The 24696-nt window shown below is 39.6% G+C and overlaps 2 protein-coding genes across 2 annotated transcripts; one reads left to right on the forward strand and one right to left on the reverse strand.

Annotated features, from left to right (window-relative positions):
- Nucleotides 1-1559: 1559 nt before the first annotated feature.
- srsf3b (serine and arginine rich splicing factor 3b) lies at nucleotides 1560-7095 on the reverse strand. The gene is made up of 6 exons (XM_035151289.2): nucleotides 6938-7095; nucleotides 5984-6194; nucleotides 5759-5899; nucleotides 3831-3869; nucleotides 2961-3047; nucleotides 1560-2685 (listed from the first exon to the last, which is right to left on the reverse strand). The coding sequence occupies exons 2-6, from the start codon at nucleotides 6184-6186 to the stop codon at nucleotides 2658-2660; spliced, it is 498 nt and encodes a 165-aa protein (XP_035007180.1). The 5' UTR covers nucleotides 6187-6194; nucleotides 6938-7095; the 3' UTR covers nucleotides 1560-2657.
- Nucleotides 7096-7819: 724 nt separating this feature from the next.
- LOC118104424 (S-adenosylhomocysteine hydrolase-like protein 1) lies at nucleotides 7820-22506 on the forward strand. Its single transcript, XM_035151288.2, has 17 exons — nucleotides 7820-8349; nucleotides 11838-11949; nucleotides 12181-12324; nucleotides 12585-12685; nucleotides 12980-13082; nucleotides 13952-14046; nucleotides 14294-14400; nucleotides 14485-14601; nucleotides 15630-15693; nucleotides 16042-16130; nucleotides 16402-16472; nucleotides 16635-16729; nucleotides 16873-16971; nucleotides 17363-17431; nucleotides 17791-17869; nucleotides 18606-18726; nucleotides 18974-22506. Exons 1-17 carry the CDS (start codon nucleotides 8170-8172, stop codon nucleotides 18978-18980), a joined length of 1653 nt encoding a protein of 550 aa, XP_035007179.1. The 5' UTR covers nucleotides 7820-8169; the 3' UTR covers nucleotides 18981-22506.
- Nucleotides 22507-24696: the final 2190 nt, after the last annotated feature.

Here is a 24696-nt window from a genome sequence, read left to right on the forward strand (position 1 = left end):
AAACTGATAATTGTACAGTAGGAAAGCACCTTTGCATTTTTTCCTGCTTCGTCATCTCTCTTGTCCTCACTCCGTGGGCGACAGACACAACACACGTAACATAACAGTGGTGTAAACAGGTTTCTCAGTGGATTTCCCCGCGGTCGTCTCCAGGGAGACCGTGACGTGACTCATGAGAAACATCTTCCTGCAGAGCCGGAGATCCCCCCCCCCCGCTCCAGACCTATGCTCCAGACACATGCACGAGTCATAGAGCCAATGATTTAGACCTATACGCATGCGCCAATAGTTTAACATATGTGGGAAACCAGGGGAACCGAAATCTGTCAGGACTGCAAACGTTATTAGAATTATGTAAATATAAATAATTATTATTTTATACTGAGTTTGTGTATTCTTTAAAGGAATTATAAACTTAAAGAGCTGATGTTTGACCTGCATTTGGGCACACAGCCATGTAAATCTGAGAGGAGATATAGAGCTTCCTAAAGCTTTTCACTATAATACCACCAGTGTATTTATTTATCACAGATGCTGAAATAGATTTACTTCCTGGACGATGAACTGGATGTTTAGTTCCCTTCTCTGTGGGTTTGTAACTCGCGCATGCATAAGTCTAAAACGGAGGGGGGTGGGACAGGGGGCGGGGCCTCCCCGGCAGTGACTGATCGCTGCAATGACGTCACACGGGTTTGAGAGACTCGTAGAAAAGCGCGCGCAGATTTGAGCCCGGCGTTCTCGTGTTGTGCCGGTTCACGTGGACGTCTACGTCAACGGAGGCAGCTCGTGGGCTTGATCGGGGTAGAACCATGGACCGTCGGTAGGACGAGCCAGCTCGAGGGCTTCTTCTTCTTCTCGGGACAAGCCCACGAGCTGCCTCGGTTCACGCAGACAATCCACGTGAACCGGAATAACACGAGATGAACCGTAGGGTGACATCATACATGTCTGAGAGTGTCAGGTCCGCTGCTGTACATTTATAAAAAGTCATTTCAAAACCACAATGTTATTTTTTTTTGTTTTATTCAGTCTGTCTCAGTAAAATCTAGAGTGTAAAACTATAGATGAAAGATATTAACCTCCAGGTGTTGAACTGAAATAATTCATGCAGATCTGTTGAAAATGTTTTAACTCTTCACGTCATTCTTCTAGTGACTTTATCACCAGCACAAAGACTCTATTGTTTGATTGTCTTATCTCTTATCTGTCCTGAAAGGGACAGATAAGGGCATGAACTCCTCCTCAGCTTGTTTTTTTTCTCCTTATTACTTCACTTTCTTAAAATGTTTAACAATGGGACACAAACAACCTCACCCTCCTTACCTGTACAATTTAAGTATATTGAATTGCTCAAAACTGTAAACACTTTTACTAAGATGCAAGTTACTTACATTATAAGTTTTTATATATTTTTTAATCTCTTTTTGGCTTCTTTGCGTTGTATTTCATCTGGACCCTGAATCTGAATGTCATCACAAAGTTTTACGGACACTGACTGCATTTTTAATATTATAATTTCACCGAAAAGGCATCTTTAAATCAGGTTTGACTACGAAGTGTGAAAGTCTGAATAAAAAAAGTCTTTATTTTGGGTACAACACAAAATGAATGTTGTTATCTAGACCTGGTGTTGAGTTCATTCTAAGAAATTACCATAATCACAATGATCACCACAGTGAGTAATTTCAAATATTTTAACACAAGTTATTCCAGTATATCCGGAAAAAATCTCAACTCACCCTCCAAGTGACTTACAATGAACTAAGGAGACAAATGGAATTTCAATTATCATTAGTAAAATTAGTAAATAAAGAGGCAAACAGCACTACTGAAACCCAGCAAACCCAGACATACGGCAACAAGCAACGATAATAACACAAATTGAAGTTGTTAGTTTTAAGTTACACTGACCCAGACTAATAGTCCTTGGTAGATACTTGAGTGATGCTATGGGAGTGCTCTCTTGTGGAAAATAAACTGGATAGATGTCAGAGTAAAACAATAGATTTGTATATAAATCATATGAGGTCAAAAGGAAAAGCAATCTTTAACAACCAGTATTTTTTATTGAGACCGTTTCACTGAGTATGAAACAATAAAATAATGGAAAACGGCATTGACCAAAAGTAGACATGTGTTAATAACACCTGTTTTTTAATAAACCTATGCCATCATTTTGCATCTCCATTAACAGATGAAAACCTTCAGTATGAAGAAAGTCGCACGCTGATAATAAATTGGCTTTAGAGACAAACAAACGGGGACGCAATTACACATCGTCCCAGTCCTTCCTTGAAAAAATAAAAAAATGCTGGTGTTTACACAATGAAAATGAAGAACTACTAACACTATGTCGAACTACACAGTACATTCAAAAACCCAAAAGGTATCAAGAGTTACTGATGAAGTGGAATGCTAGGTGGTACAGCTGTTTTGGGACAAAGGAGACAAACAATTTCTGTGAGGGGTCACTCCCGTCCACACCCACTAAAAAGTATTTGAAAATCACAATAACAGCAAAACAGTAGGGACACTAAAATGCTTGATTGTTTTTAAAAAACCCAACACAAAAATGAACAAAGTTGAAGTCCATTAAGAAACGGCATAGCCTATACAACCGTTCATTTTTAGCTCCCTTTACACCTTCACATGTTCCTTTATTTCCGGTCATTGGACCTGGAGCGGCTGCAGGAAGGAGAAGGAAAAAAATGTCAAAGCCAGGAAGAGAATGGACCAAATTATCACTCACATTCTAAGCAATACACTCAAATTAGCTTTAATTAAATACATCAAAAGGATGCATGTGTGCAGAGCATTCTTATCAGTGGTGAAGTGTCCTCTAGAAACCACATTGGATGTGCAGTAGTTAAATTAGATGAGTCTTATGACAATTCTCACATCATGCAATCAAATATGTAGGCCTGAAATCATCTTTAGATATATCAAGTGCATGCAAGTACCTCCGTGATCGGGAGAAAGATCTTGAAGGCTTGTGGTTCCTGTCCCTGGAGAGGGACCTCTCCCTCCTCCTGTCTCTGGAGAAAGACCTGAAAAATATAAACCATCCCATTAGCTTAACATCATCATCATTTCAGTTTAATTGAATCAAAAGTTTATTCTTAATTAGAGATGTTCTGATATAATTTTCCCCTTCATGATACCAGTCTTTTACAAATCTGCAGATACAGAGTACCGATCAAACTGAACTAAAAAAGTGTATGAAACAGTTTTATGTAACCCTGTATAGAAGTGATGATTACCATCATTGTGGCCTATTTCTAGTGTTTTAACTTGGCAACAACAATCCCACTCCTCAAAACTGCAGTCTTGCATATTGTCAAGTCGCTTTTTTTCTTGTGGGACTTTCCAACGTAAAATATTGTCAAATCTTTAAGCATTTTAGCTAGCTCTGGTTAAAGATAACTACCAGAAGTGACTTATTCTTTGCCGCTCTAGAAAAGTTCTTGCCAGTAGCAGTAAAGCACAATTGCTGTTTTAGTAAGTTTCATCTGGGTGAAACTAATAATTTAAATATGAGGTATCAGAATGGTACATAGATTTGCTCCCTAGCACATGCCTGACCTGGCATTTAAGGCAGTATAAGAGGCATCTACGGTGCTGGTATCAAAACATCTCTAAACTTATGAATTTCCTACGATGCAGAAGTTAGATTTAATCATACTCGGAATATGTTTTATTATTTTGAGATAGATATGTTTTATGATGTCCAATTATCAAAAAACATCTTGTTCCCGTTTATAGAATAATCCAGTTTTGAGGATGAACTCGTTTGTGTCTATCAAATGAAAACAATGTGAAAGCTTATGTACCTGCTACGACTGCGGCTGAAGCTCCTCCTACGTGGGGATCTGCACAGGAAAAACACAAAACTGTTAAAAACAAAGAGACGCACTGAACAGCTTGTATAGCTCCATGCCATTTTAATCCTTTTCTTATATGGGCCTCCTTCAACACAGCTGTTTGTTATCTTGGTAACTCAAAATGAAAATTAGGCTTTTTTCCCCCTCAAAAGCAATGATATCATTAGAAAATGTAAATCACTGGCAATGGACCTAGCACATAAAGATGGCAGATGCTTACGAATCACCTGTCTTCTATCCCATAGTATCATGTTGATTTTTAGATAAAGTCAGCAGTGTGAATTTTACTCTAATTGGCAGACATGGATGTTTGTAAGGGCACCTGAGCTTCAAACCCCTTTTAAAAAATGATAAGTAAACTTATCAGCAGCATATGCCCCTTTCAAAAGATTTAACACCACACTGTGGACTGGCTCTGCGTGGAAACAAAATACACACACAGAGGCCACCATCTGTATGAAACTGGTCCACTGCAGTTCAAGGAACATAAGAAAATGGAGGCTAGTTTCAAAGTCCAATGCGATCTGCTAAAACCAACCACACAGCATAAAAAATGTTCTGATATTCATTGGGGGGTTGAGAAGAGTTTTGACTTATGAGACTTCATAATTCTGCTCAGAGCCCCAAAACATACCAGAGGATTATCTATAATCGAATATCTCTGGTAATGTCAAGTTCCAAACTTTTGGTGTTGGACCCTTCCCATTTGAAACAAGGAATTACAGAAATAGTGGACAAACTAACAAATTCAGATTATAAGAAAAAATAACTACCTTTTCAAACCAGCTGTCTCTTCACTTTCAAAACTTATCAGCAGTGTACTGAATGAAGCAGGAAAACTTACTAGTATTTTTGGTTTTCAACAAGCTAGATATGACGAAAGGGAGGCAGACTGTCGGCCGGGTAGGTAGAATTGGCTGAATAGGCCAGATGCTGCAAGGTGATTAGGTGGCAGGCAGATGGGGGCTGGCTGTGGCTTTTTTCCTGCTTTAATTGGTAAGCCGAAGGCTGCTGCTGGTAGGTTGTAGACATTTGGAAACGTAATACGCTGATTGGTCGGGAATGTGAGGTGGGCCGCTGCCGTTTGGGTTAAGGTTGAAGGAGGAGGAGGTTGAAAACGGCATGCTGAGGAACCAATGGGCTGGTGCAACCTGACGACTGGCCATGCCCGGGTCATGTGACAGCACCAGCCAAGCTGATTGGGGCACGATGGTCAGCAGTCACATGATGCTGAAAGAGGACTAGTTGATTGACTCAGAGGGTGGTGAGAAGAGGCATGGTGGTGGCTCTGCAACGGGTTTCATTCTTATTAATATAGATGAAAAATAAAGAGCATCCTCAAACAAAAGGAAATAAAAGCATCACATTTGGTACCCCCCCCCCACCCCAAAAATTAAATACACACTAAACTTTTTTTGACATAGGAATTATCTAATTTTCTAATCCTATTTCATTTACGCAATTTGCCAATTTAATGCAGCGAAACTGCAGAAACTACCTGAAAGTGCACAGAAAATTTAACAGATTTTAAGATGCACTTTGTGATTGAAAGGCTTTACTACCTTACCTATGACAAAGAAATGTACCCATCTCTTATTTAATAGTCTTTTTTTAAAATGTCTATCTGTCTAACGCTGTACACTAAATGATCAATAATGTAAATGATGATGAAACTGCAAGCCTTAGACATTGCAACAGTCACAAATGTAAAATCTGAAAGGATTACAAACAATAGAAATGCCTAGACTGGAAAAGTGTGAACAATTACCAGGAAATTGTACTGTGGGTAAGAGGGTGGTTTCATTAAGCATTATCGATGTGTATATATGAAGTGCTGTCTCTAGTGGAAACTGACAAACAAAAACTATGTAGGTCACCTTCGCCTCTGTTGTGGACTGCGACGCCTGTTGTCATCTCGATCTCTGGGACGTCTGCTCCAAGAAGGAGGGGCACCACGGGTACGGCTACGTTTCTCACCATTTGACAGCTCTACTCGTACACGGCACCCACACAATGTCCTACAAGACAACCAATCAGCATTAACCAGTGTAGCTGCTCCTCTTATTCCAACCATTGTTTTCCTAGATTAGATTGGCTCATACCTTCCATCCAGCTCACGCACTGCATCAGTGGCATCTCTAGGATCTTCAAACTCCACAAAGGCAAAGCCTGGGGGGTTCCTGGCCACCCAAACACTACGGAGAGGGCCATAGTAGCCGAACGACCTCTCTAGCTCAGTCTTGTTTCCATTGTTGCCCAAATTTCCGACATAGACTTTGCAGTCCAGAGGACAGTCACGGTGCATGGCGGAATCTGGAAAATAAAACAAAGACGAAATGAATAATTGATGCAAAACATAGTTCAGACTTGACAGAGAACAAAGACTATGAACAGCTACAGGTATACATTGTACAGGATTCTGCAGCTTGTGCATCATACAACTGTTTTCTGTATTATGGGAAATGATTAAGCACGTAAATAACCACAAGTCAATCAGGCGTGTGGGGCGAAAATGAACCCTATTGTTAATATTTTCGTAGAATTATATTAACTTTCTTCTGAACACACTAAATGCAGACTGTGAGTTAAAGTGCCACTAAATAAGTTAACATCACATTTACATTCATTATATTCACCAAAGAACCACGTTTTCAATCTATTCCACACACCCGTTGCAGCTTGGCCTACTTTTCTAACGGACTAGCAGGCTAAGCTAATGCTAGCTTGAGCAGAAACACCAAGCATGGGATCTCATTTGGACTCCAAAGTCTGTTGAAGTAACATTTAACTTATGTCAGTGGTTGTTTTGTACATGCGACCTTCGTTACATGTTTCACATTTGGCTTAAGATTATATTTCGACCCTATGGAGCCAGTGGGAGCCCACAATGTTAGCTGGCTAAGGATAGCTAAAATGGCTGTCGCCTTTCCGGGGCCTACACAGCATCATTCGAGGAACAACGACAGAAATCTAAAGGAACGGTTAGAACGACACAGCGATGCGGCTAAAGGCTTTCATATCGATGGATTGTGAGAGAAAATGCGTTCAGACTTTACCCGTGTTTGCAAAAATTCAGAGCTCAGGCTTTCTGTGCTCCTCCGACTGGGCTGCTCTTCAGTTGGTCGATGGAAAATGGCGTGTTCGGAAAATACATTGGTTGAGCTCGGCGAGCGGCAGGCTGCTCCCGGAAAGGCGGGGCTAGTCCGGGGCATTCACAGCACCAGCTTAGAGTGGGAAAAAGGAAATGTTTTCTGCTTGGGCTTCAAGTGAAGACAAAGTGGGAAAAAACGAGTTACTAAGAGGAAATTTGTTAAATTAGCAGAACATGTGTCATCATTCAAGTTACGGTGGTGTCAAAAAAATAATTCTGTTGTGAAGTTTGGCAGACAAGGAAAAATAATAAACAAGGAAACCGTATTGTAAATAATAACTGCAAACATGTTTTATTTTTATTTTTTAAATGAGTTGCACTTATATATTGCACTTACATGGAGCACTTGTAGTTTGGCTTTTTTGAAGACTAATTGTGCTGACATGATTGTTGCTGTTCTCGGTTTTTACCCTCATGGTTGATTGCACTTATGGTAAGTCATTTTGGATAAAAGGGTCAGCTAACTGACCTGTGAACTGTGGGGTTGGCATCTTTTATATATATTTGTTAAATTATGAGAAGAATCCAGTTACGGTGCCTTAGGAAAAAACAAGGTGTACATTTTGGCAGCAATGGAAAAATAATAAACAGGAACCCTTATCTATAAGGAAAACATATGTCGTAAGTATAAATAAATAAATACAGCACTAGCCTTTTCCTTTTATCTATTTATTTATTTTTCTATACGTTTGGCCTTTTCATGTCCGTAGTAATCTTTCGCTGCTGTCAGTGACGTCATCGGCCGTGACATGAACGCGTCTTCCGTGGTGCCACGCCCCCCTTATGTGTGTTGGTTGCCGCCCACCAAACTACCTCAGCCCCGGTGACAGCTGAGCCCGCGGGGATTCACCACAGCTCGACGCAACTTTACGCTACGAAACAGACGCAACAACGACATTCTTCAACCCCGCACCAGAAGCCTCACACAGCTACGCACACAACCGCCGTGTTCATCCTCCGTGTGTGTCCGTCCTCCTCGTCATTTTAAACCCGGCTCTCGTCCTCTCGCCGCTGATCCCACCGAGGAGCGCAGCCTGCTAGCGGCGGTTAGCTTCAGCCGTTTCCAACCCGACTGTCAGCGGTTGTTTGTATTTTAGTCCCCGGTAGCTTTCACACGCACGCACACACGCAGGCAGCATGGCAGAGCCGGCCGCGGAGGCGAAGCTGGAGGTGAAGCAGGCGAGCAAGGAGGTGAAGGAGAGCGAGAACGTAGCGGAGAAGTACTCAGCCATGACCGTGAGCAAGAACAGCGAGCTGAACATGGGAGAGCTGTCGTCCGCGTTCAGCGCCGTGCCCACACACAAGCCCGTGAAGAAGGTAAGAGTCCCGGCTGAAGCCCTGCTCAAAGGCACGGTGGTGGATATTTAAACCGATCAGAGCACGTTATATAATCTGGCAAAGTTCTACACTATATTATTTCCTATATTGTATTTGGTGTTCCCCTTTTAAATCTGCAACCGGTGCATCAGGGTCACTCTCCCCCGGATATTATTATATTCAAAGTACCTCACACTGACATGACAGCCCATAGTAAATTTAGTGATGAGTAATTAGTATTGACAACCTGTTATTCTAACTCTACACGTTTCAGTCAAAGAAATGTTACTTTAGTTAACATTTCTAAAGCCTAACTTATAAAGCCTAACTTAATTAGTTAGTTAGGTAGTTAGCTTTATTTCAGACTCGTAGGTCCATATCAGTATAAAATGAAAATAAATAAATTTGCAATTCAAAGTACACTTGGATTAAAATCTCACTTCCTTTTTTAACCCCATTCAAATTTACATTTGAAGTACAATGCACAATGTAGCTACACCAATACACATACAGACATTTTATTCAATGCAGGGACACTGGCCTGTGTTGTCTCTCAATAGTTTACACTTCAGTTCAACACTTTAACCAACACCTCTCAGTTTGTACAATGGAGCTGGTTTCGATTCTCTTCTCACGGCCATCACTCCAGCTGACACTTTTATTTCAAATGAATCACGTATACTTGGTTGATTTCGATTCTTTCAACACCTCGGTTTTAATTTCTGTGCCGACCTCCTTCAGCATTGTATTGTGGCTGCTGCTTTGACAAAGAAATACACTGTCAAATGATTGTCACAACACAGAGAAACTAACATGGAGTGTCTCTTGATCGGTGCTGCCAAATCAAGTCGGTACGTGTTGACCAGGTTTAAGAATCTAACTTGTATCCCGGACCTCATCCTCCTTAAGGAAACAAGAGTTTTCCAGGTAACTAAATTCACTGTTCAACAAACCAGGAAGAGTTGCACATTTAATTCTTTGGTTGAGATAGCAAAGTAGACTGGTGTGGACAATTGAATACCCCTTTCTGACTAAATACACTCTTTTACATTGTGCAAACATATTGTTCAGTTGTGATAAGGATTCTGTTGACACTCTCTACCCAAGACTTATGAGTCAGCCTGCAGCCTCATTGTAGACCAACTGTTTCACATCCTCATTGTCTCTTTGGGAGGGACTTACTGTGACCACAATCAGTAGCTTGCATTATATGGATCCTTTTTATTTTATTTTGGTCAAACAGTGTAATGTTGTACTGTTGGAATGAAGTCAGCAGAGTTTCACTGGACTTTGGGGGAGCGGTGACAGAAGGGGAGAGCATCAGGTGTGTTGCAAATAATCAAACAAATCACATCATGGTAAAGAGCTATGACTTCATTAGTTGTTATGTTTGACGAAATAGCAAGAAAAACAATTCCTGACAGCATGTCTGCCATGTGAGGTCCAAGGTAGCTCCAGCCCATAGTGTGTGTAGAAAGAGAACTGTTTGCTGTCAGGGTGGTTTGTTATACATATGTTACACATGTTCAGTTCATTCAATGGTTATGTCCTTTAGTTAATATTTAGGTATTGATGGTTAAGTTGCAAGCAAATGATTATACATGGGAACTAGGTTGAAGGTCATAGTCAGGTATGGGTTTGATGTGGCTGTTTTTTATTATTTCTACATAAAATACAAAAAAACATTTTTTTAAATTTCACTTTAAACATATTTGTTATATCTATATATTCTTTAAAACAACAGTAAGCTATGTAACAAACAGTGTCGGCAAGAAAAGTAAACAGTTTAAGGAAAATACATACAAAGATGTCTTTTTTTAAAGTTTTAATCCAACACTGTTTAAGAAGTGCATATTCTGTTCAGATTATGTGAACAAGTAATCTAAATGTGGCATTTTTGTCCCAGTGAGGTTCTTTGTCTTGCAGTCCGGTGGAAAATAAAATAAGCCTTAAACATAAAAGATGCATAAAACATATTGTACAAACATGTAAAACAAATGTTACAACCAACCACACTAGCTCATATAAAACAATGTACATCAAGTGACAGAATAAGAAAACCTGGAGTTCTTCCATTCATCAGTGGTTAGAACAACACCTCAGTGTTGGAGTCTAAGAGGCACTGGCAGTGAATAAATGCAGTCTTGGATAACTAAACCCTGAGTGTCCGGCGTTGGGACCCTGCAGCCCACACTGTCCTGGAGAAAATATGTGGTGTCTTGTCACCTTAAGCTCAGGAAAACAGCTTCACATTGTTCCTGGTTGCTGGGTTATTTTCACTGGTATGTGGAGGCTTTTCAGAACCAGCCCTCAACTTAGAAAGTAGAGACTGACCCAGCTTCTTTTTAAAAATGTGGAGAATGAGCCTGAGTGGCTTTAATGACAGGATTGACATCTCACTTACATTGTAGAGTGAATTATTAAGGTCTAAACTAATCTCCAAATGCTCTGATTTTTTAAATCTAGATTGTTTTGCTGAGACAAAAAAGTGCACGGTAAAGAAAATGAAAAACATTTTAGAAACTTCTGAGGTTTACAGATCTGCCTGCATCCTCTTTATTGTACCTGGACTCACCACCTTATATGTGAGAGGATAATGTTACAGCACCCGGAGGATTTTTCTCAGCGGTCTCATGTTGCTTCGACGTATGCAAAAACACCGTCAGCAACTTTTTTCTGGTTTAACCACTTGGACACAAAGTTAGCTGACCAGACATAAAGCCAGGTACACACACCTGGATCACAAGTTACTTCATCTTACACACAGATACTTTATGTTCCCTTTACAAGAATGAAGGAGTTGCACATTTGGTGCAGAAAAGTAGCAGATGAGAAGGAGATGAAACTGCAACAGAGGCAACTAGAATGGCACTTAGTACAATGCATTCCTCCTTCAAATCCCATTATAGTCTCCTTATATGCAGCTGCTCCAAGTTTCACACACTCATAGATATCAGTTCCCTAAATGTGACGGATTTTTTTCCCGTCAATATCCATGAGTTATTTCCAGGGAAATTGTTGCCCTATCTTACAATGTTAACGAAAGTGCATTTTATTTTTCTTCACTTTCCTTCATCCAAATCTACGCTCACCTCACACCTCAATCCAAACCAAACCAAAAACAGTCTGATTCTAGTTCTAGTGCTGAAACAATGATTTGAAGTGTTCTTTCTCTTGAACTGCTCACAGTTCCCAACCTCCAGCTGAACCATAACGTGAGCTTTTAAATAGCTTATACCGTCTGTATCCATTTAAAATTACTTTGGTTTAACCCTGGTATGAAAGAAGTAAATTTACAGCGTTGACATTTACATTTACTCAGTGGGCAGACACTTTAATCCAAAGCTACTTATAACTGAGGAACAACACTAAAGCTTCAGTTCAGTAGGAGACTTTGAAATATGCACTAACTGCTAAATCTGTTCAAAGTGTTGGAGCACAGGCAAAAACAGTTTGGTTTTTTTTAACAAGTCTTTTATTTGTTTTAGCAAATCCAGTTTGTGGAGGATAAGCAGGAGTTCAGCAGGTTCCCCACCAAGGCAGGACGTCGCTCCCTGTCCCGCTCCATCTCTCAGTCATCCACAGACAGCTACGGCTCCGGTAAGAAGGAGACACGGCCTGACACATGTGCACCAGAGTTAAATCTACCTTCACTATAATATATTTTGTGTAATATGTAAATATACTGCAGTCACCACATTTCAGTTCCTCAAAGTAAGAAGCAGATCTTGATCAACTGTCGTCCACTTGTTCTCGTGCTCGCACTTGTTGGGTCATCTGTTGGTGTCTTTTAATGTGATGAGTCCTTTGAAAACCACGTTTCCTTCACAGCTGCGTCGTATACGGACAGCTCTGACGATGAGACGTCCCCACGAGACAAAACACAGGTCAACTCCAAGGGCAGCAGCGACTTCTGTGTCAAGAACATCAAACAGGCTGAATTCGGCAGACGTGAGATTGAGATCGCAGAGCAAGGTGAGACACAGAGAAGATGCAGTTACAGCACAGTTTCACACGCACCTGTTAAACACAACACTGATGCGAAATATAGTTGTGATCAAGAAAAGGAAAATAAATCTTCTTCAAGATTGCTTTTATCTAGCTTTATTTTATAAATCTGGTCGTTGTTTGATTTCAGTCTATAAAGCTGCCTCGAGGGAGAAAAGAACATTTTGTGAGTTTCTTGTGCATCATCTGCTTTCCTCATCCCTTTTTATATGTTCTCTTGTTTTCAGATATGTCTGCGCTGATCTCTCTCAGGAAGCGGGCACAGAGTGAGAAACCATTGGCAGGTGCCAAAATAGTGGGCTGCACTCACATCACTGCCCAGACTGCTGTAAGATTTCTCTCTGAGCTTCACACTCTGCAATGTGATAGAAACTCTTTATCTGAGTAGGACTTAGGGTCAGGTTTATTCACAGTTCCTGCACCACTTACTGAACAGACATCAGAAGTAGCTTATAACTTTACACCAACCCCATATTATCTCTTTAAATCTTTAAGAAATCCAGGTTCCTTTTAACATTCTGTGTTACTGAATATTACAATTTAGAAATGATTGATATGTGGTATTGTTGATGAGTGATAAGCTCTTTTATGATCATTTTCCTCTACACCTTTGTGTTTTCAGGTGCTGATTGAGACTCTGGTGGCCCTTGGGGCTCAGTGCCGCTGGACCGCCTGCAACATTTACTCTACACAGAATGAAGTGGCCGCTGCTCTGTCAGAGACAGGTTAGCAGTACAGATGGTAGAGAACATTTATTTATGGAGCTCAAACACCACCACTCATTTGACCTGCAATCCCTATATGTGCACATCATAAACTACATAGAATTCCGTGAAGTCATGGAAACTGGTATTGTTGTTATGTATTACCACTGAAGTCTGAAACTCACCCGTATTATAGTTGCACTTGATATAATAACATAAAATATGTTTGTGAGAGACCATCTTATAAGTATGTGGTGTTATTTGTTTTTTACAAATCACATGGGATTCAGAACCAGGGATACTGTTTGGAAATGTTTAATAAACTCTTGAAAAATCAGCCCTGCACTGATAATGGGATCACATAAGATTTACCATTTAGTGAAAGAACAGCACCACTAGAGCTTTTATCTGTGGTTGCTATGTGACGGTTTAAGTATGTGCTAAATACCCACTGTAGATCTTAAATGATCTGGCAAGCTGAGCGGTTTACTACAGATTTAGGAGCAACTCAGTGAATTATGCATTTTAATATGGTCGTGTATGTGTCCACTGTCCAGTATGTTATTGCTGTGCATAGTTTACTGCATGTTAAGCTGTGCTATGAGGTAAAAATATACATTTTCATTAAGCTATGGGACATTTATGAAGCACAAACATCTGCCAATGTTGCCCAAATAGTGATATGTAATCTATAATCTCCTGAGAACTGCACTGAACGACATTTTCACAAATGCAGGACTATTATATATTTCTAAGAATTGTAAACCAAATCATTCAGTGTGTTTTTAAATAATTCACTGCAGCATTGAGTTTCTACTGTAATCTCTCCGGTTTCAGTTTTTTTTTGTGAAGGTTAAGTGGATTTCTTACTTCCAACTGTTGTGTCTCAGGTGTGGCTGTGTTTGCCTGGAAGGGGGAGTCTGAGGACGACTTTTGGTGGTGCATTGACCGCTGTGTCAACAATGAGGGTTGGCAACCTAACATGGTTTGTAAAAGTATTTCATTAATCTAAGTGGGGGGGCAGTCCACTGTTGAGTTCCAGCAATAGACTCTGACTTGTGAATGCTATAATGAACATGTTGACAAATTTCCATATGAACTTAAATATGTCACAGTACAAGGCAATAAATGTACCAGTGCCAGGCTGTGCAATATTCATTATTCTCTCACAGTGCTGTCTCTTGACTCATGTTCATAAATAAAAAATATTAACTGTTTCTTGTCACTTGTAGATCCTTGATGATGGAGGGGACTTGACACACTGGATGTACAAGAAATACCCTAATGTTTTCAAGAAGATCAGGGGCATCGTAGAGGAGAGTGTCACTGGGGTTCACAGGTAATTTAATGCGTAACAGATTTCCTATAGATATTTAACTATGCACAAATATGAAGTGACATGTTTCCTCCTTCTTCACCCTAGGTTATATCAGCTGTCTAAAGCTGGGAAACTGTGTGTGCCAGCGATGAATGTGAATGACTCTGTGACAAAGCAGAAGTTCGACAACCTGTACTGCTGCAGAGAGTCCATCCTGGATGGGTGAGTACCTTTGCCTTTTGAGGTATTTGATTGTTGGGAACCTGAACAACCACATAGTACAACTTGCATTTAAACATGAGAACAGTTTGTGTATTGGACGACTTTACATAGACTTTAAAGGTTCTAAAGAGATATGTCATTGAACAAAGGTCCTTCCTCCTTATTATGTATTATACACAGAGACACTGTTGACATGCCGGTCGATGTTTAACAGTAGAGCGTGGTTATCTCATGAAACACTGCTCTTATGGCTGTTCACTGCGTTCATACAGATCAAACTCATGCATCAGCTTAATAGTTTTTTTAAATGTAGCTGTCTGTGTGATGCTCCTCTGCACATTGCAAACTCTCTCTGCAGAACACTCACGGAAACAGCCTGAGAACGAGTTACTGTTGTATTTATTATCCTGCTGTTAATTATCACCATGCAGCACACGAACAGTCTGTACTATTTAACAATGTCTCCACAGGTCTGCATTGGGTCAGTGCTTTCTACAGCCCTGACTCTTTAGTTTTTGCTGCTCCTTCTGATTAATTATCTGCAGGGTACACTGATTGTCTTGTAGCCCGTGTTCCATTATGAGCTATGGCTCCAAATGTCATCAGCAACAGACCATTACATTTATTATAGTGGGACATTTAAGGAAACAGATCATCTGGTTAGTAAAGAGTGAAATATTTTATAACACAAACTTGTCATATTATGTAGAAGTGTAAAAATGTTATATGATTACATGTCAGTGGACATGAAATGAAATGAGCCAAATAACTTTCTACTGCTCAATCTTAAGCTGCTTTCAGACACGGACTGAACTCCAGATAATGTCATGTAATTATCTAAAGGGGCTGAATGTGAGAACATAAATCTGATTTGAAAGGCTAAATCAGAACACGATGTCCAAACATTTCCCAGAGTTCATGCCTGAAAACAGCCATGTAAATATGCAAGCTTTTGACTCAAATGAAGTGGAATATGAGGTTTTTCACTTCTACAAAATGTGCTAATTTGATGTCTCAACCCTCCGCAGCTTGAAGAGAACCACAGACGTGATGTTCGGAGGCAAACAGGTGGTCGTTTGTGGGTATGGAGAGGTGAGAAACGTTAACATAAACTACTGTTGAACACATATCTGTGAAAACACTCCTGATGATACATTGCAGTGCGAACAACTCACTAAACAGCCCATGGACTCAGCAGAGAACGCTGTCATCACATTTGATCGGTTTAGATTTACAGACCAGTGATTGTATCTTTGTCTGACTGATGAGTTCGGGAGATGTTAAAGAATCTGCCTGTCACTGACATTCATATGTTTATCATCAATAGCCAGAGCCTTTATGGGTTTGTATTAAGGCGGTTTACGTTTACATATAAATAATTCTTTATCAAGATTGGGGTTGTCTGAATATGTCACACAGTGTATTATTATGTTTTTGCAGGTTGGAAAAGGTTGTTGTGCTGCTCTGAAAGCTCTGGGATCCATCGTCAGTATTACAGAGATCGATCCCATCTGTGCCCTGCAGGCCTGGTGAGGAAAACAACAACTGGGATGATCTCCATCCTGAATACATTGACACATACTGTAGGAAGAGGGGAGACAGGATGTACTGTATAGCTGCTGAAGCTAGCTAGAATTGATTTGTTTGCTAATTATCTGAGAAAATATTGTCAGATAACTAAGTTCAACTTGTTGGCAGTAACACAGTAGTAGCCCATTGGGTTTAGTTGCTTGTCAATAAATAATCAATTGCTCACTTAGACTGAATGTTGAACCTCTCTTTTCACTTGTGTGTGAACAGCATGGATGGATTCAGGGTGGTCAAGCTGAACGAGGTCATTCGCCAGGTTGATGTCATCATCACATGCACTGGTAACTTGTCTTTTAGCCGTGTTGGTGTCACTTCTCAGTGGGATGTACAATATCCAGTATTTCACTGTCCTTCAAATTATTTCTGAGGGCTGTTTGCTAATTGTGTCCTAAGTGGTAGATGATATACTCTGAAAGAAGGTGAATGATTTTGTGCAATTGCAGGGAACAAGAATGTGGTGACCAGAGACCAGCTGGACCGAATGAAAAATGGCTCCATTGTCTGCAACATGGGACACTCCAACACTGAGATTGATGTGGTATGTCAGTGTTTGTAATGGAAACAATCCAAGTTATATATATGCTCCAGGAAGTTTGTCCTCAAAGACAAAGTGCCATCAGTCACATTGTGTTGAGCGATCATAAAAAACATGTGGGAGACTGATTCCCTCGTCTCTTCCAGGCAAGTCTCCGGACCCCTGAGCTGACCTGGGAGAGAGTGCGCTCTCAGGTGGACCACGTCATCTGGCCTGATGGGAAGAGAGTGATACTTCTAGCTGAGGTGAGTAGGTCTATATAGCTTGCAATCATATGTAATACATAGAGATAATAGAAATGATTTGCTCTCAGGCAGTGGATAATGGAAACTGGTTATCATTTATTGTTTAAGCCACATTCTCATAATAATACCACCTTAACTTAATTTTATCAGTTGCAGATTGTTTGGAAAAACTTGGTCTATTTATAGAAAATGTTGTGTTTTGTTGAGCGTGTGTATCAGAGGGACCTCACTACCGAGGCTTCACACCATGATCACTACTGCGAACACTTGGGCTCCAAATGTGCAGGACGGCAGAGTTCATATCTGGATAGTGGGAGGAAGTGGAGACATGTTGTTCATCGGAATCACGTTTTGTTTTTTTATGTTCTTGACAACATGTTTTCTTCCACAGGGACGTCTGCTTAACCTCAGCTGCTCCACTGTCCCCACCTTTGTCTTGTCCATCACAGCCACCACTCAGGTAACGGGTTGATCAATGTTAATTATAGCAGCAAAGGACAGAGTAGTTAATGTAGGTTCACTGCAGATAGCGGAGTATAAAGGGATTATCATTTGCTTTTCCTTTGGCCATCCCTGCAGAGAAGCTCATACTCTGACCTGAAAATGTCATCAGTAATAATAAAACACATGAGTAGAACAGAATGTATCTGAGCTGAGTTTGTTTCAGTAACAAAGCAGATCCCTGCATGTAGAGGAGATAATAGCATTTCAGTGTGTACAGTACATGTGCAGCTACATGCTGCTTCTGTTCATACATGTGCTTTATTGCTCTGTAAATGGAGGTTCCCAACAGTTTCATTAATGCTTGTTTGTTTTCAGGCTCTGGCACTTATAGAGTTGTACAATGCTCCTGAGGGACGATACAAGCAGGATGTTTACTTGCTTCCAAAGAAGATGGGTAAGGATATAGATAACTAACTATAACCTGTAGTGTCTCAAGATCCCGGGAAACGGTCCGAGTGATATTTGGTTCTGCTTATTACTTGTATGTGTCCGGTAAAAACCCAGAGCTGCAGAGTTAAGTGTCATGTTTACAGGAGCCAATAGTAGTTTAGGTAGAATGAGTATCACACCCTGCAGCAGAGTAACTTCCAGCTTAATATGGAAAATTATATTCCAGATAACTCGCCACCACCCTATTCCTGCGGATTTAACCAATGTATCAGACGGCGTAAGTCCCTGTGTGGCCATAATTCAAGAAAGCATTATCATTGGATGTTAAATTAGTAAACGCCCCTGACTGCTGGATGGATCATCAAAATGTTGAAACAGGAAGAGGAAAGACAGAGATTTTGATTTAAAAATACTATACAGTTTTTTTTTTTCCATGTATATATGTTGCAACATTGGGATGCATGATTAAAAAATTCAAAATTAGTTTTCATTTTTCAGAGCCTTTAAATAATTCAAAATCCAATGAGCAACATTTTTCATTGCTGCAGCACTGACACCTTTAGTGGTACAAGTTTAAGACATGGGATAAGATGGGAGGTGCAAAATTTACTTACTCCTGCCCTCTGGTGATGTGTGGCTGTAACTGTACAACTGTCAAGGGGTGATTCTACCGACCAGATGGAAGTTGATTTCTTGTGTATGTGTCTCTTTCTTATCAAACCCTATCTATGTCATTTCAGATGAATATGTGGCCAGTCTCCACCTGACGACGTTCGATGCTCACCTGACAGAACTTTCTGATGACCAGGCAAAATACCTGGGCCTCAACAAGAACGGCCCTTTTAAACCCAACTACTACAGGTACAGGTTGACCTGTTTTCAATATTTTAGAGCTTTTTTGATGGTTAAATAACTATTGTACATCAATTACATGATTATAGTCGAAATCTCAACATAGCATATATCTTAGAACAGTATCATAGGTTAACCTATATTAATTGGTGTGTGTGCGTGCGTGCATTGCTGTGTAACCATATGCTTACATGCCATCTGCCAAAGCTGAATATGTGCTGGGACCCTCAGCTAACCCCGTTTTTGTTGTTCACAGGTATTAGTCTGCAGAGGAACCATCAGCACAGATGAATGTGGACGGTACCGGACATTAACTATCCCTAAGAATTAAAAAAACATTTATGTGTATTGTATTTTATACTGATCACAGGATGCACAGCTTATATTTAGATGTATTCCACTGATCACAGTAAAATTTAACTTCACCTGCAGCTTCCTACAGACGATGGCACCCAACTACAGCCCTTATATCTGCTGTTTTTAATACATCTGTTTCCATTGATGACTCCCAGGATATTTGGAGTTCAGATAGATACTGATCAGTGTACCAATATCTTGTGCCAAATGACAGAGAAGGATTGCAGCTGTGAAATGTTAATGGTCTGTTATGGAAACAGTTCAACCCTCATTAAGCAACATTTTTGATAAAAGCAGTGATTCCTCCACATAATACTAAAGGCTCACTTGAGATGCAAAACGCTCAAAGCTTTTTTAGCCACTTTTAGCTAATTGTTTTGGCTCTTTATTAACCTCCTGTATGAAAACATTGGCAGCCATTTCAAGATAAGAAACTTAGACAATCTAGTACAAAACCACAGAGAGTCAGTGTTAACTCCTCATGAGCAAAGTCAAATGTTTTTCTCTTGTGTTGTTGGATCAAGTCAGTGCTAAAAGTCCTGGGAAAACTGGACTTTAATGGATCAGGTGTCCGGAAATATGACTAATTTGACGTCACTGTGTGTCTGCTGGTAGGAAATTGTTTGCTTACAAATGAGCCATAGCTACGTGATGAGCTGATTGTAAATCAATGCTGTGCATCTGTGAGTCTCGTTTTGCAGAATCGCTCAGCTTTAAAGTTTTCTTTCTATAGTTGACGTGTATGCACTTATTTACATGATACATTCCATCCACAAGATGCAGAAAACATGCAGCAGCAGATGTGGGCAAATAAGAACTTCTGCACTTTTTGACTATAGCAAACAGAAGAGGAGAGCTTGGCTTTTATTTTCTTGAAAAGATGTGTCCATTTTTTGAGGTTTTGGTATCTGGTAAGAAAAGTATCTGCACCTCAGGGTATTCAAATATCTCAAATTATCTGTAAATATATTTTTATCACGTCTGCACTGTCTCACTGACTCTAATTCCACTGTCATTCTCATAGAATTACTATTTAGAGTAAAGGTTTAAACTAAGTTTAGATATTTTGATACTCTATGATCTGTGTCATCTGTGAATTTTACCTGTCTAGAGTAAGTGTACTATTCCAGCTTTGTATATTCTGTGTAATGCACGTTGAGCAGTGTTGCATACAGTAGGTTTATTTACTGTGTGTGTAACAGTGTTTGATGAGCCACTCAAACAATGGTATTTGCTGAAATGCAACACTGATTTTGTTGTAAGATTTGTCACAGAACTCTGATCCTAGAACTAGAGCAGTGGTTCCCTAACTTGGGGTCGGGGCCCCCTGGGGGGGTAGTGAGACACAGAAGGAGTGTTGTGAGATGATTTCCAGAAATCAAATATAATATAAAAACAATTCTCAGTATCCTATTTTCGCCATAAGTGTTCCAAAAGCTGAAACATACCTTCTGATTTTCTTTGTCTCACTGTGACCCCTTGTGGCAGCATCAATTGCAGCAGGTTAATTTAAAGCACCACAAGAAACATCACAACATGTTCATAAAGGTGACATTTTCTGTGAACTTTCTCAAATAAATAGCCTTTATGATATCGGTGGGTCACACTTCTGTGGCTTGGTTATTTGGGGGGTTGTGGGCTGAGAAGTTTGGGAACCTCTGAACTAGAAGGATGTCTGTTTTTCTATTAAAGATTTTATCAACAGTAAAGTTAACTTAAATCCTGACAAGCTCTGTGACTAGACATGGACGAGCTTTGTAGTCAACACATTTGTTTGTCTTGAAAGATGCGTTAACTTTACTTCTACGTTATCTTCCTCTGTTGCACCATTATTATAGCTACTCTAATAATTCTAAGGCTACCTAATTTTGTTTCCTGAATATTTGCATTGTTTAAGAGGCTTAAGCTCTGTTTCGTGGCGCTTGTTTAAAAACGTCAACATACCACATCCTATTATCTATATTCACATGTTCAAATATTTTTTTAATTAGTGTTCAAATTCTAAAACTCAGTGATAAGTTTTTTTTAAATTCAGAGTATATATGTGCGGGTTGTAGATCTTTCTGAATATGAAGCTCTTCAACAATATTCAACATGCTGTATTTTTACGCTGAACAGTTGACAGTGTTTCTGTCCCTGCCAAGTGCTCTGCACCTTGTTATCTTGTTAAGGTGTTTCTCCACATTTAGTATCCCTTCACATTACACTGTCACAGCTTATTCCTGTATTTTGCAGTAATTTCATATTTTCTGTGTTAATAGGTTAATTGTTGTCACTCACTGCCGTTCATTGAATAGTCTCCCTCTGTGTGCAACTAGAAAGATCCCTCATCTTTGCACTACAGCAGCTTTAAGGGCATTAGACACTTAGACTTTCAGTGAGGACGTCATTGTCGGCAAGATGAGTGCTGTAACCATGGTTACTGGTCATTTTACAGTGCCTTGCTCGTGACTCACTTAATAATTTATACTCACATGTACAACTGTTTTTTTCCCCCCAGGTGTGGTAATGGTTGGTATTCTGCAATATACAGTAATAGCTATGCAGCGAAACATACTCCTTTCAGTTCAGGGTTTTTAAATGAGCAGTGTTGGAGAGTTTTTCACTTTACTTAGTTATGCATAACTGTAAGATCAGTTTAGGCAATTTTAGTTTGCAGCATTTTACATTATGGTGTTCTAATTTATGTTTTACATTTATTTTATAGTGCACTGCCTGTAAAAGCTAAATGTTTTGATTGTGTCTCAATCCTCCGACTAGCACTTGGAGAAATCTCAGTTTGTATAAGTCTGTCCATTCTATTTCTTTCTCTACAACTGCTGATATGGTCAACGTTAAACTTGGCTGGTGTGTTTCGTGCGATCCTGGGAAGTGCAGTGTTGAATACAAAGTGATGCGGATGAACAGTTGAACCTAACTCAAATCACGCCCAGTCATTTGACAGCATGTTGTATTGTGAGTCTGATAATAGAGCCCATTACCCTCACCAGGCTATCTTTGTAACAACGAGTGAAATACATAATTCGTTCAATAGAAACCGTGGTTATGCTGGCAACAGGAAGTGGAGTTTACAGTTTAGAATTAAAGAAGGAATCAGTGGTGATTTCTTCTTCAGAGTAAAGCTCAACAAATTGCAATTCATGGGATCCTCAGCAACGCACCCGCCAACTTTGAAGTCATTCGGATGATAACTCAAAATACAGACAGACACATAGAATGTGTTGTTTCTGGAGCAGACAGCTGACTTTTAGGTCAATAAGCATGGTCGCTGTGATTTGACAGGTATTGATGTGCACACCAAGTTCTGCGAATGGTATATTAGCTGTAAGCCTATATTTTCATCATAGTAACTGTGTTTAAGTTTGACACGATACATGCTGTTAAATTTCTGTGCACAATTCCCTTTAATAAACTGCTGTTAAAATTTAAAAATGGTCTCAGATATACGTCATTTCACTGACATGAGTAGCTGCATTACCCACTACTGCATTTCATTATTCACCTGCCTAAATGAAGCAGGAGTTGTTTTTCTACACCCGGTACCAAATTCAGCAGCAAGACGTCTCGACGTAGAGAACTCCTCACTCCAGTTCAGATTCCCCAGATTCTGTTAATCACTTTTAAAACACTAAGGTCTGGCCCTGATTTATATTTCAGAACTTTTAACCCCTTTACCATTCTATGAGAGAATCAAATGTTGCTAGAAGTTTGACAATTGCAGGCTTAAAACAAATGGGGATCATGCTTTTATTGTTTCTGCTCCTACGCTGGGGAACAAACTCCCCCTCAACATCAGATCAGAAAAATCTGTGAAAACTGACCTCTATAGTCAGGCATTTATAGGGCCCGAGCACCGACGGTGGGAGGCCCTATTGTATTTCGAAGGATTTGTATTTCCCTTTTGGGGATTTTTCAGGGTCTAGACGCTCAAATTGTTACCAAAGTTTGCAGGGAATTCAAAACCCCAAAAAGTAATTGTATTCTGGAGTAATTTGAAATGGGCGTGGAAAAATGGCTCAACAGCGCCATCTAAGGAAAAGCCCCTCAGTTAACTTTCACCGATCTTCACAAAAATCGTAGCCCAGGTGTATCATGACCAGACAAACAAAAAAGTCAGAGGTGCAATTGGAAAAAAGCAACAGGAAGCCCGCCATTTGGACTTTAGTGGCCATATTGGCCATTTTCCACATTTTTACTTTGATGTACTTGTCCCAGGGCTTTCATCAGATCAACTTCATATGGAGATGCGTGTCATCACAACAAGATGGAGATGAAAACTACCTCAAAGATCGATTTTTCGTCACACGGTGTGACCGTGGCGTGACGTCAAAGTTTGATTACACGCCATCAAAACACGAGGTTCTGTATCTTGGACATACATGGTCCAATCGAGTCCAAACTAGGCATGTAAGACAAGAGTCCCGGCCTGATGACATCTACACAGAAATCATGACTTCAAATCACAGCGCCCCCTGGTGGCAACAGGAAATGTCTTGTATTTTGTACGTCTTACACTTGGATGTATTCCTCCTCATCCACTGGCCGCAACCATGTCAAACTGTATCAAACGAGTCTCAAGACATTGATAATGTAGGCATAAGATTACTGTGACTTTTTCGTCAAACGCCATAATAGTGGCGTGGCGTTAAAGTTCATCGACTCGCTGTGACACACGAAATTGCTGTAACTTCCGTGTTCATGGGTCTATCTCCCTCAATGTACATTTGTGTAGCAACAGCCCCCCCCTGCAGACATTCATATGGTTTTAAGGAATGGGAGTGGCAAAATAACTGACTAGCGCCCCCTAACGGGCAGCCCCGTACCAACCCCGTTTTGTAACTAAAAGTACAAAAGTTACTTTTGTACTTTTAGTAACTTTTTAGTAACTTTTTAGTTACTTTGGTACTTTTAGTTACTTTTTAGTTACTTTGGTACTTTTAGTTACTTTTTAGTTACTTTCGTACTTTTAGTTACTTTTTAGTTACTTTGGTACTTTTAGTTACTTTTAGTTACTTTGTAGTTTTAGTTACTTTTTTATTACTTTTAGTTACTTTTAGTTACTTGGTACTTTTAGTTACTTTTTAGTTACTGTACTTTTAGTTACTTTTTAGTTACTTTGGTACTTTTAGTTACTTTTAGTTACTTTGGTACTTTTAGTTACTTTTAGTTACTCTGTACTTTTAGTTACTTTTTAGTTACTTTCGTACTTTTAGTTACTTTTAGTTACTTTGGTACTTTTAGTTACTTTTAGTTACTTTGGTACTTTTAGTTACTTTTAGTTACTTTGTACTTTCAGTTACTTTAGTTACTTCTTTTAGTTACTTTTAGTTACTTTGGTACTTTAGTTTTCTGTACTTTTAGTTACTTACTTTTAGTTACTTTGTACTTTTAGTTACTTTTAGTTACTTTGTACTTTTAGTTACTTAGTTACTTTCGTACTTTTAGTTACTTTTAGTTACTTTTTAGTTACTTTAGTACTTTTAGTTACTTTTAGTTACTTTGTACTTTTAGTTACTTTTGTTACTTTTAGTTACTTTCGTACTTTTAGTTACTTTTAGTTACTTAATTTTTAGTTACTTTTGTACTTTTAGTTACTTTTTAGTTACTTTTAGTTACTTTACT

The sequence above is a fragment of the Hippoglossus stenolepis genome, chromosome 3 (assembly GCF_022539355.2).
Source record: "Hippoglossus stenolepis isolate QCI-W04-F060 chromosome 3, HSTE1.2, whole genome shotgun sequence".
NCBI lineage: Eukaryota > Metazoa > Chordata > Actinopteri > Pleuronectiformes > Pleuronectidae > Hippoglossus > Hippoglossus stenolepis.